General features: G+C 39.8%; 1 protein-coding gene across 1 annotated transcript in view; it reads right to left on the bottom strand.

Moving 5' to 3' along the window:
* Window positions 1–9,639: 9,639 nt before the first annotated feature.
* Window positions 9,640–13,869, bottom strand: part of LOC124555657 (lysosomal aspartic protease-like) — a 48,172-nt gene continuing 43,942 nt past the window's right edge. The window contains exon 9 of the mRNA XM_047129641.1: window positions 9,640–9,956. Within this exon, the coding sequence (XP_046985597.1) occupies window positions 9,804–9,956 (153 nt within the window). The 3' untranslated portion in view covers window positions 9,640–9,803. The remainder of the gene's footprint in view (window positions 9,957–13,869) is intronic.

Consider the following 13,869-nt stretch of genomic DNA (forward strand, 5'->3'; position numbering starts at 1 on the left):
AACCGATAGAGGTACTCAGGGTACCCTCAGGTGGCTTGCATAGTATGAAAAAAAAAGTAGATTATTTTGTTGGATTAAAAGATGATTTGTTAGATGAGAAGAAATATCGTTCCACATTATTCGTTAAGTTTGTTAGAGGCAAGTGAAAATGTAAATGAAGTTACAAACCAAGTTGGTTGGTTGGTCTGTGGGATTAAAGGGACCAGACTGTGACGGTCATCGGTCCCACAAACCAAGTGTCTGAATATATGTATGAATACTAATTATGCTCATAAATCAGTCACAGAAAGTGTTCAGAACAAATATGGATGTGAGTTGTCTAATCAGTCTTCAGTTCTAAATCTGGAAATTAGTGATAAAGAGTTTTCTGTACACAGTTCGCATACATGTTAGGGAAGAGCTACTTACTTACTCACTTTGAAAAAATTAGCAATGTTGTGCAAAAGAGTTTACCCTGACTGGTGGAAAGAAAAATGCAATGCAATTTATGAATCATATAAAAGAAAGATAGTGGTGAGTGAAGATTTAATTGAGCTTTTGGGTAACTTGTGGGATGACCATTATAATATAAGAAGCAATGTTACTTATGGTTTAAATATTAATTGGATGAAGATGGTAAGTGACTTACCTACTAGAAACAGGAACAAAAGTATCCAGAATAGCAAGGATATGGAATTGAGTGAAGTTGTAAGGGATTTTCTAGATGAAGGCATTGATACAGGGGCGGATGAGATAGGAAACCCCTATTCTTTCTTGAAAATAGGGAATTTGGAAGAAAAAACATTAGCTGACTCATATTGCAGAATTTCTGAATTGTCAGAGGCTTTAAGTAATGAAATTAGGCAATATAAGAATTATATTGAAATGCCAGTTATAATAGGATTAGACACAGCACATGGTAAGAAATCAAATTTGACTGACATTTGAAATCAAGTGTATAGAATTTGAACACAATTGTTTGATAGTTCCAGAACTACATCAAGATTTTATTTTGGGAGCAGTAAGTTACACAAAGTTAGTGCTGCTCTCGACGGAAAGAGAAAACCTTATGTGTGACAGACATAAAGGGAAACATAATCCGAGAAAAATTTATAAAGGAGGGAAAGGAAGTTGCTTGTGAAAACGTAAATAGGTTGTCATTTAAGGAGGAGGGAGATCATATAGTACAGAATAATTCAGAACAGGAAGTTGAAGCCAAGGAATTAACCCTCAAGCTGGCACACTATTTTTCATAACACCAGCAGGTACGCAGCGCACATTGTATGCATGTGAAGAATTGCTGTCTTCAAGATACCAAGGTAAATATGTATGAGCAAATTCACAGTTTAATCTTAGTTTAATTAAACAATGATAAAATAAATTTACATGATATAAGCTAAAGCACTGATTAATTAAACAATAGTGAAATAAACTTTGATTGCAACACTCTGATGCCATGGACAGGAGTTACCCTACAGTAATGACTCACTCAAAGCATTAAACAGTGCAGACGCATCAGATCCCATCCAACCATTTCCTCGATTACAAATTATATCGTTGAGAAAAGCCTCATTGTAGAACTGTGCTGCTATCTTGTAATCTGGGTCACTTTCCTGCACCGATCCTAATTTTTTCTCACATAGCTTGCTGTTCATTTTATACTATTGCTGCTCACTTGCACATATGACAACACAATTTATCACTGTGTTTAAAGCAGTAATCAAGGTATAGTTATGAGCTTACAACTGTGAAACAACAATGGAACAACGCAAAACAATTTTATTTGTGGTTGGTGCACTTTATACATAGTCACACCCACTCAAGGGTTAATGAAAACAATTGAGGGAAAGGTATCTGAAACTGAGAGGCTGCATGATGAACAAAAGAATGAGTAAAAAGGTTTGTTATGGAAAGATGGGGATGTGTTCAGTGATATACCAGGACGGATACAGAATTTTGAATGTGTATTAAAACTGAAACCTCTTGGCCCATTTTTTATAAAACTAAATAATGTACCAATTGAAAGGAGTTACAAAAGATGGAAAAGCATGGTATAACTGAGAGAAGTAACAGTGATTATTATAAACCTCTGATGGTTCTGGCAAAATGTGATGGATGTGTTAGACTTGTTTTACACTCCAGACATCTGAAAAAAGTTATACATCGAGGAAACAGCAAGCTGGAGAACATAAATGAGTTATTACAAAAGTTTCAGTATACACTCCTGGAAATTGAAATAAGAACACCGTGAATTCATTGTCCCAGGAAGGGGAAACTTTATTGACACATTCCTGGGGTCAGATACATCACATGATCACACTGACAGAACCACAGGCACATAGACACAGGCAACAGAGCATGCACAATGTCGGCACTAGTACAGTGTATATCCACCTATCGCAGCAATGCAGGCTGCTATTCTCCCATGGAGACGATCGTAGAGATGCTGGATGTAGTCCTGTGGAACGGCTTGCCATGCCATTTCCACCTGGCGCCTCAGTTGGACCAGCGTTCGTGCTGGACGTGCAGACCGCGTGAGACGACGCTTCATCCAGTCCCAAACATGCTCAATGGGGGACAGATCCGGAGATCTTGCTGGCCAGGGTAGTTGACTTACACCTTCTAGAGCACGTTGGGTGGCACGGGATACATGCGGACGTGCATTGTCCTGTTGGAACAGCAAGTTCCCTTGCCGGTCTAGGAATGGTAGAACGATGGGTTCGATGACGGTTTGGATGTACCGTGCACTATTCAGTGTCCCCTCGACGATCACCAGTGGTGTACGGCCAGTGTAGGAGATCGCTCCCCACACCATGATGCCGGGTGTTGGCCCTGTGTGCCTCGGTCGTATGCAGTCCTGATTGTGGCGCTCACCTGCACGGCTCCAAACACGCATACGACCATCATTGGCACCAAGGCAGAAGCGACTCTCATCGCTGAAGACGACACGTCTCCATTCGTCCCTCCATTCACGCCTGTCGCGACACCACTGGAGGCGGGCTGCACGATGTTGGGGCGTGAGCGGAAGACGGCCTAACGGTGTGCGGGACCGTAGCCCAGCTTCATGGAGACGGTTGCGAATGGTCCTCGCCGATACCCCTGGAGCAACAGTGTCCCTAATTTGCTGAGAAGTGGCGGTGCGGTCCCCTACGGCACTGCGTAGGATCCTACGGTCTTCGCGTGCATCCGTGCGTCGCTGCGGTCCGGTCCCAGGTCGACGGGCACGTGCACCTTCCGCCGACCACTGGCGACGACATCGATGTACTGTGGAGACCTCACGCCCCACGTGTTGAGCAATTCGGCGGTACGTCCACCCGGCCTCCCGCATGCCCACTATACGCCCTCGCTCAAAGTCCGTCAACTGCACATACGGTTCACGTCCACGCTGTCGCGGCATGCTACCAGTGTTAAAGACTGCGATGGAGCTCCGTATGCCACGGCAAACTGGCTGACACTGACAGCGGCGGTGCACAAATGCTGCGCAGCTAGCGCCATTCGACGGCCAACACCGCGGTTCCTGGTGTGTCCGCTGTGCCGTGCGTGTTATCATTGCTTGTACAGCCCTCTCGCAGTGTCCGGAGCAAGTATGGTGGGTCTGACACACCGGTGTCAATGTGTTCTTTTTTCCATTTCCAGGAGTGTATTAAACTGATTACAAGCTTAGATTTGATCTCTGGATTTCATCAGGTTCCACTTGCTCCAGAATCTCAGAAATATATGACATTTTTGTACAATGGTAAAGGTTACCAGCACTGTGATGTATTCTTTGGTTTAAATTACCTGAGTTCATCGGAGCTTTGAATCATGTTTTAGGTCAGGAATTGTCTTCTAAGTTAACCATATATGTTAATGACATTTTGCTTTACATTCAGAGTTGGGATGAGAAGTTCCTGTTATTAAAAGAAGTGTTTGACAAATTGCGATCAGGAGGGATGACATTAAAATAAGAAAAATATAAATTTGTAGTTAATAAACTGAAGTTTTTGGGATACTGCATTACTGAGAAAAGTACATCTACCGACAATATGCCCCTCCATATCCACATCCAGTGATGCCATTAGGCTGAGGATGATATGGCAGTCTATTGGTACTGTTGGGCCTTCTGAGGCCTGTTTGGACACAGTTTTCTAAAGCTGTTGCTGAGTTTCCAGTACCCAACAATAAGGATCAATTGAAATCCTTTTTCGTCATGTATGGATATCATAGAAAATACATTAGTAGTCAAGGGTACAAATGCATCACATTTCTGCAACTTACTGAAAAAGAATTCTGTCTAGATATGGGACAGAGTGTGAGGAAGCTTTTCATTCTATAACAAGTGCTCAGTAACTGCAACGTTCTGTACAGACTCAACTTATCCTTAGCATTTTGTTTATCGAGTGAGGTGAGGCAGTGGTTGACACAGTGGCCTCGCATCTGTGAGGAGGATGGTTCAAGCCTGCATCTGGCCATCCAGATTTAGATTTTCCATGATTTCCCTAAATCACGCCAGGCAAATGCCGGGATGGTTTCAAAGGGTATGGTCGATTTCCTTCCCCATCCTCATCACAATCTGAGCTTCTGCTCTGTCTCTAATCACCTTGATGTTGATGTGACATTAAACACAATCTTTCTTCCTTAACATTTTGTCTATTTTATGATGATAGTGATTATGGATTTGTTCTATATAAAAATTTTGGATGGGAACATAAACACTTGATGGTTGCTTCTGCATGTACGATGCTCCAAAAACATGAAAGAATCAAAAAGTAACTAGAAAAGAACTGTTAGCTGTATAATGGACATTTACTAAATTCAGACACAGCTTGTTGTAACAGGACAAGGCATATCTGTGTAGGTCTAGTGGAATGCAATTTGATTGGGCACAGCATTTGAATTACATCCATGCGCAGCATTCAAGGGAAGGTGGCATGCATGCTGTCTCTGGCTGAGGGCATCTTCTGCTCTGCTGGAAGGTGTTACTGACATTGGCCGCATTGTCGCTACGAGGTTTGTCCATGTGGTTTCAGACAAAGTGTGTACCATGAGTGACCACCAACTCAGAAGGCTGTGGCAGACAGGCAGCCCTTGCTTTGAGGAACCTGGCCACAGGCCTTTCAAAGCCTCAGTCACCTCCTCCAAAAACTAGTCCCTCATGCCTCCAGCAGGCTCTAAGAGAAGCTGGTAAAGTCCAGGATGTAGATGCTTGATTCATGGGGACATGATGCTCAGCAATGAGCATGACAGTTTGTGGTGGTTATAAACGCACAATGTTACCATGACAGTATTTGTGCAAAGTGATTACATTATTTGACTTTGCTGTGTAAGAATGCAAACATACTACCTTGACTTTCAATATAGTTCAGGAAATGAATACTTATGAATGAACATTCAATATCACCAGCATACATGAGTGGTTAAGGAGCTGTACATTTTAGTTCAATTTGTACTTATTTGTAGTTTTCAATATTTTACCATGCACTGATATGGTTTGACCGTACACTTAGTCACATGTTATACACTAATTGCTATAATATTTGTGTGCATTACTAATTTTCTCATGAAATATTATACTTCTTTTTTCACTATATGGAGGCAGCTTGTCTATTTTCTTCCAAAAAAGAATTTCACAATGAAAATACTGATCACAGATATGGAATGACACATCAATCCCATTAGCTTTATTAATATTTTTATTTATGCAGTTTTCTCACTGTGTTACTTCTGTCAAGTGACAACCTTTTTGTATTTTGTACCATGGCAATGCATCTAGGCACAGCTTAGGATTTATTTACTTATGTGCATAATGGTCTGTATTCCGAACTGTATTAATGTTAAATTACTACAAAAATGAATCAAAAGATATGGGATGTCGATATTACTGCAAAATTATATATGAAAAAGCTTTGCTAAGTTATTTCATATGATCAACATACATTCTGCGAAACACTCTCTCATATCCTCATGTTTCAGTACATGGGTATGATTGGTCGTTTAACTTTTGGTATACACACCAACTTATGATATTTCATGATGACAGTTTCTTGTATATAAAATTTATCTTCACTTACATTGTTTGTCATCTGAAGATGCTATTGATTGTCTAACTTTACACGTGAAAACATCTTCAATGTAATAATTGTTTACAATTGCTTTGTTGCAAATTAAGTGGTATATGTTAAGAAATTTTACCTCACATTCTTTGAGTAGTTTGTCTTCTCATTCCTACAATTCCAACTAAGCTTTGCTTTAATATATTTTGTTATGTGTTAGGGAAACCTGGTTCTGTGTACTAATGCAAGGAATATTTTGTAGGACAAACTGATGGTGCCTCAACGAAGTGAAAGACTACTATTACCATGCTTGAGCAAAAGACACTATGATGAAGAGGTAATAAACTAATGGATAACAGAGTGAAGACCATGACTGTGGGTAAAGAAGTCAGAAGAACTGATTGTAAGTCAAGACCAGAAGACAAGACTGTACGTATTGTAAACAGCTGTAATCTAAAATTTTGAAAATTTTTCCAGTTTGTCTTGCAATATTGGAAGAAAAAGGAGTTTCTGTTAGTACTGGCTTGCTGCAATCACTGTGCTGACACATTCTCATCCATATATCTTTATGCGAGGTTTTGGTAATTTTTTTTTATAAATTTGTGTGTTCATATACAACTATACCCATTAAACTTGATTACTTCCAACATAACAGAAATTATTTATATCTTCTATGTTTAGAAGATTTAACATAAAAACTGTAAATTTAAATATACTAAATTTTGCTAAATAGTTATCAGTTAACAGCTTTGATAATGATGTCAATCTACTGGCTTTAAATGTTATCTTTTTACTAGTTCTTTGGGAATGCTTGGTGGAAAGTTGTCCAGTAATGGAGAAATGTCGTGTTTGTGAATCAGTAGAAAGCAAACACTTTGTAGTTGGACCTGACAGCTCACAGAAGCAAATGAATGTTACATTTTGTTATTCTGATGATTGAAGGGTTAAAATACAAATATTTACAGATATTTATTTTGTTTCATAAACAGAGATTCAAAAGGCTTTCAGAATCCTACCAACAGCGGTTTTATTCATACAAAGTAGGCCTGTGCCATTATCATACTTCTATGTGAGGACAAGGAAGCCAACTTCAAGACAATCAGCTACGCAAAAATTGCATTTTAGTAAGGTGTATACCTTGTTCAAAGCAACTCCATTTACAATAATGACAAACACCCATTCCAGGGACAATTCACTGTACAACCAGTAGTAATGAATTGATATATTACCATATCCACCAAGCAACTCTTCCACTGGTATGAACAGCCACAGCCAAATTCTGACTGACTGGTTGCAGAGCATGCAACTCAATACAGAATGGTTGATTACAATGGCATCTTACTAAACTATGCCACAAAACCAACTTTTCAGAAACTTCCTGGCAGATTAAAACTGTGTGCCGGACCGAGACTCGAACTCGGGACCTTTGCCTTTCGCGGGCGCACAGTTTTAATCTGTCAGAAAGTTTCATATCAGCGCACACTCCACTGTAGAGTGAAAATTTCATTCTACCAACTTTTCAGAACTATACAACTGGGAACAGTTCCTTAGTCTTTCTACTCTCGATTCTCCTGGGCTACAAGTTCATTAGTCCCCATCCTCCACTTACCTCTGCTCCTTTAACCACCAATCTCCTGCCCACCCCCCCCCCCCCCTCCCCCAACCCTTTTGCAACCTATTTCCTCGTGTAGAAATTGAAACTCTCCCTGTTTGCATGTGAATGAGTTTCCTCTGTCGCCACGTTCATGTCTACTTCCTTGCTGTCCATCCCTTTTCCTTATCCTCACACTACCTTAAGCCTCAGCACTTCCACATCAATCAAATAGATGGATTTATCACCTCATTTCATCTCAAAGGCTGTGATAATATAGTTGTGTTATGTCTGTATGCTACGGTCTAAAGAACCATTCAGATTTAATAGCTGAGCTACAATGTTGAATTTACAGTATATACCAACTGACAGCTCAATAATTCCTTTACAAAGTCAGCTGTTACTTTTACTGATACCAATGTTGTAACATACACAACAATTAGAAAAAAAAGAAGAAAAAAATTATATATATATATATATATATATATACACACACACACACACAGGGCTATTACAAATGATTGAAGCGATTTCATAAATTCACTGTAGCTTCATTCATTGACATATGGTCACGACGCACTACAGATACGTAGAAAAACTCATAAAGTTTTGTTCAGCTAAAGCCGCACTTCAGGTTTCTGCCGCCAGAGCGCTCAAGAGCGCAGTGAGACAAAATGGCGACAGGAGCCGAGAAAGCGTATGTCGTGCTTGAAGTGCACTCACATCAGTCAGTCATAACAGTGCAACGACACTTCAGGACGAAGTTCAACAAAGATCCACCAACTGCTAACTCCATTCGGTGATGGTATGCGCAGTTTAAAGCTTCTGGATGCCTCTGTAAGGGGAAATCAACGGGTCGGCCTGCAGTGAGCGAAGAAACGGTTGAACGCGTGCGGGCAAGTTTCACGCCTAGCCCGCGAAAGTTGACGAATAAAGCAAGCGGGGAGCTAAACGTACCACAGCCGACGGTTTGGAAAATCTTACGGAAAAGGCTAAAGCAGAAGCCTTACCGTTTACAATTGCTACAACCCCTGACACCCGATGACAAAGCCAAACGCTTTGAATTTTCGGCGCGGTTGCAACAGGTTATGGAAGAGGATGCGTTCAGTGCGAAACTTGTTTTCAGTGATGAAGCAACATTTTTTCTTAATGGTGAACAGACACAATGTGCGAATCTGGGTGGTAGAGAATCCTCACGCATTCGTGCAGCAAATTCGCAATTCACCAAAAGTTAACGTGTTTTGTGCAATCTCACGGTTTAAAGTTTACGGCCCCTTTTTCTTCTGCGAAAAAAACGTTACAGGACACGTGTATCTGGACATGCTGGAACATTGGCTCATGCCACAACTGGAGACCGACAGCACCGACTTCCTCTTTCAACAGGATGGTGCTCCACTGCACTTCCATCATGATGTTTGGCATTTCTTAAACAGGAGACTGGAAAACCGATGGATCGGTCGTGCTGGAGATCATGATCAGCAATTCATGTCATGGCCTCCACGCTCTCTCATTCGATTTCATTATGAGAAAGATTCAGTGTTTAAACCTCCTCTACCAAGAAACGTGCCAAAACTGCGAGCTCGCATCAACGATGCTTTCGAACTCATTGATGGGGACATGCCGCGCTGAGTGTGGGAGGAACTTGATTATCGGCTTGATGTCTGCCGTATCACTAAAGGGGCGCATATCGAACATTTGTGAATGCCTAAAAAAACTTTTTGAGTTTTTGTATGTGTGTGCAAAGCATTGTGAAAATATCTCAAATAATAAAGTTATTGTAGAGCTGTGAAATCGCTTCAAATGGTTCAAATGGCTCTGAGCACTATGGGACTTAACATCTGAGGTCATCAGTCCCCTAGAACTTAGAGCTACTTAAACCTAACTAACCTAAGGACATCACACACATCCATGCCCGAGGCAGGATTCGAACTTGCGACCGTAGCAGTCTCGCGGTTCCGGACTGAAGCGCTTAGAACCGCACGGCCACCACGTGAAATCGCTTCAATCATTTGTAATAATGACTATAGCTGCAGAGGATTTTTTTAAAATGGCATTTTTATTTATAATAAATCACATAATTATCAAACAAATGAATAGTAAATCAGTCTGTACAATACAGCAGCCTGTTTCAGCCAGAAAAACAGTGATATAATTGAAATGAACACAAATTAGGAGACTGCAAATTTATCATTGCCTTTATGCTATATATTAGCTTTTGCAAATCCGATACGGTCACTCTTCATATCAAACTCTGTGTAATACTGTGCAATAAATGATGCTCCTAGTGACCAAATATTACTTGCTTCATTTCCAACCAGTGCAGATAGGCAGACAGTGAAGCCCCACTTTGTAATCTGAAAGAAAAATAAACTTTTATGTATCATAATGCCCATTTATCATATGATTGTAAAATACCCTCTTTCACTTTTACGTACCAGTAGGCACGTGATACTGAAAGCTATGGTTATTCAAATGTGGCATTATACTTGACATTTTATAAACACATATTTGAAGAACAATATTAGCTTCCCTCACTATACTAGTATCTCAACAGAAACTTTCCCAGGAAGCCTACAAAAAATGGATTCCAACATATCGAAAAGCACACTACTTTTGTATCAGGACACAACAGTTACAAGGAAAAGTGTACTTTCCATGTTTTCACCTATGGTTACAGCTCTGTGACATCCTTCAAGCTGATAATTTTCAAGCAAAGTATGGCAATGTTTGAATTTAGCCACCCATTTCTGATCTGTTGAAAATGAAAACTGCACATAAGCTTCCACCAGTTTTGGATAAATTTATGTCAATTATGAGCCACTCACGACAAAAGAATTTTATGACTGGACCATGTTCCAGTTTGCCCATTTAAATATAGCATACACAATTGAGCTTCTTTGAAAAGACTTGCAAAACTCAAGTTGCCTCTCTACTTCCATTATTATGCAACATATACCAAAAAATATAAAGCTTATTTCACTGATATCAGTACCATCTTTTAATTAGGCCAAAATATTTTCTTCTTGTCCTTGTTAGTACTACTATCCCCCCCCCCCCCCTCCACAAGCAACTTTTGAATGTGCTGCTGTGGGCAACTTTTACAGTGCCACTTGCCTTTCTCTTTTTCATATTCACATCTAATGTGCAAGGGAAAAAAATCAGAGTATCAGAGTTACAATGTAAGTATTGTAATTTTTTCAACTCTCTCACTGTGGTGCTTGGATCAAACACGTGGATGGAGGGTGTGGGCACCTAATTGCCCTCATACAAGAATAAACTTTGAAATTAATATGAGGTTGTTATTGTAGGAAAAGTGCCTTTCTTGTAGCATCCTAGATGTATGATTAACCAAGCATTTTACAAACAACGTGGAGCAGACACAGTGAATCATATAACACTTGTTTATTTTCAGCCTTTTTGATAATTTTAAATGGTATGGTCTCCTCATATTCAAACTAAACTAAAGTATAAACTGCACAAAAAATATCTATAGACCACCTCATTTTTGAATAAATTACACATTTCAGAATTCTTCAATGGAAAGCAATCCATCAGTATCAGACTTCTATTGTCATTGCCCCTTGGCAGACTGTGAGATGTTATCAACTTAGGAGGTCATTACAATGTGTAGGCTGCATTACTGAGAGTTAATTCCTCTTCACTACGATTATAAGCCAGCACTCATCGGCACATAGTGAATTTACATCGAGTGCCAGTTCTATCCACATTGTCTTCATAACACCTACCCAATTTTGCCACTGCCAACAGCCACTCTAGGACTTATCCATTACACCCAATTAGGGTATCAGCTTTCATTGCTAATCATATTTCAGCATCCCTCATTTTTTGCTCTTTACCTTTTAAATCCAACTTGGAAACAAAACCTATATTTTCACTGTTTTATTCTTGATTACCCTCTTAAGTTAAATTGAAATACCAAGCAACAACTTCTTTGGCTTGAACTTCTGGTAGAACCTGAATAAAATTGATACAACAAATTGGTTACAAGGATTTTAGAGCATAACAACATTATTATTCATCTATGATTGAAGTTACGTAGATTGCATCTTCACTGAGGAACAGTTGTGAACATACTGCCACTGCCGTTACTTTCTAGCCTGGTGTGCTCAGGAACTCACTCCACTGGTGGACAAGTTTTCTCCTCAGGAGGAGTCTTTTTCATTTATGGCAGTACAACTCATACAATCAAGTGTCTTGAGAGGTTTTGTGTATTCAGTAGGAATTGTCACTGCGCCACACTTGTGTGTAATGGGAAGGATGGAAGGAAAGAAGGAAGAAAAATTAGGGTTTAATGTATCACTGCTATTGAGGTCATTAAAGACGGAGCACAAGCTCAGATTGTCTCAAGGATTTTACAAACATGCTCTTTCATAGGCACTATCCTGGCATTTGTCTGGAGAGATATGGGGAAATTACAGGAAACCTAAATCTGGGTGGTCAGACATGAATCTGAACCATTTTCCTCCCAGTAACAAGTCCAGTGTGCTAAGCACACAATGAGGGACTTAGCAACAAGGCATAAGTTGATGCTGGCATTTTGTCTGCTCAAGCTCAGGATGATGTGTCTCATATAACATTGTCTTATACCAAATGTGATAGACCTAAAGTCATGTGTTGAAGTGCTGAATCTGAATTGTCCTTCACTCTAACAAGTCCACAAAATTGTTGATCAGCAGTAATTATGCAGGCAGCTGAAAATACCATTTACATCATCACCAGTTCAATTTCACCATTCTCATATGAGTCACCAGCATCACTGTTATTTGTCATGCTGCTCCAAGTACTCAAGCAACACAAGATCAAAATGCCCTAACTGAAATGCCCCTTTATATGACACAGAATGTCGTAGCAGCACCAGGTAAACCATGCAGCCGACATCAGAGCTACAGGTGGATAGAATAATCGGCAATATAAACATTCTCTCACCACTAGTGCAGACAAGTCCGTACTGAAACCGACAGAACAGCTAGGTTCTTGAAGCCAGAGGTAGAGTATTTGGAACATATTCTCATTAAATAGGAGCTATGGCTGATTACTCCTCAACTAAATGCCATCCTTTGAGTCTCCATACCTTGTAGAACTGCCAAATTAAAATTTGTGATTTGGAACATTAATTAATATCTCAGGATTCATCCCAGATGGAGGCACAATTACAGTATTGATGTACACATTCTGTTTCACACACCTGAAAGAACCAGCAGACATCTTAAAAGAGCTTTTCTCAAATAGAGAAAACCACATGAGCCACCTGGTGTCCACCTACAGAGTTCCTTTCAAGTTGGTTATCATCCACAAGCCCTTTTGATGATTTCTGGGGTTGACTGATATATTTCTCATCACATAGCAGAATGACTTCAGTTTAAGGCATTGTTATTGTGTTATTAAAATCACTGTATTCATTTTAAACATACATCCTGCCACATCAATGCAGATACCTTGTCCCATTTTCTAGCCAGGTAATAACAATTTTGACATTAAAGTGGAAATTTACTGCCAGCCATAGGATCAGTCTCTGTGACCCTTCCATTAAAGGTTCAATGCAGATGCAAAAGTGAGAGCCTACACATTATACTGCACTTACCGCTACATGTGATATGACTGGCATCACAGTTTAAATTTAGATCTACAATGGTTTAACACTCATTCTCCTCATTTCCATGAGGTAGATCACATCTTAATCCCAATAGCCAAAGAGACAGGTCATGTCATGTGGTCTGCATTTCCAGTGGTTATTCCTTTTAAGTGTCATCTGCCTTGAGTGGAATTTATATAGAGTGCTAGTTTTATTTGCATTGTCCACAGCATGCTACATCAGCATGCTGATCAATATCTCTGCTAGTGCCAGTTGTTATTCTGTAACTTATTGAGTCACAGCCACTCTTCGTATCACATTCAATATTATTGTCTTCACTGCATTTGAAAGCCTGAAATCCCAGGCATCTCCTCATTTAGTTTGAATCTTTCATACAAACTGAATAAAATTGGTACCTATTCTGAAATTGTGTCTGTCAGCCTTCGGGCAGTCACAACACACTGAAAATAATGAAACATGATGTGCTTGGCATCCATAAATACCAGCTCGGGTTTTCTGTAAGAGGATAGACAGCTTGAGGGCACTCATTTATTTATTTGTTTGTTTTTGAAATCTACATGTAATTAATTATGTTCAGGTATCATGGAACGTACTATTCTTGCAATGTCTGACCTATTCAGTATTGCAACAGTGACCTACCATAAACAGCTACT

The sequence above is a fragment of the Schistocerca americana genome, chromosome X (assembly GCF_021461395.2).
Source record: "Schistocerca americana isolate TAMUIC-IGC-003095 chromosome X, iqSchAmer2.1, whole genome shotgun sequence".
Classification (NCBI taxonomy): Eukaryota; Metazoa; Arthropoda; class Insecta; order Orthoptera; family Acrididae; genus Schistocerca; species Schistocerca americana.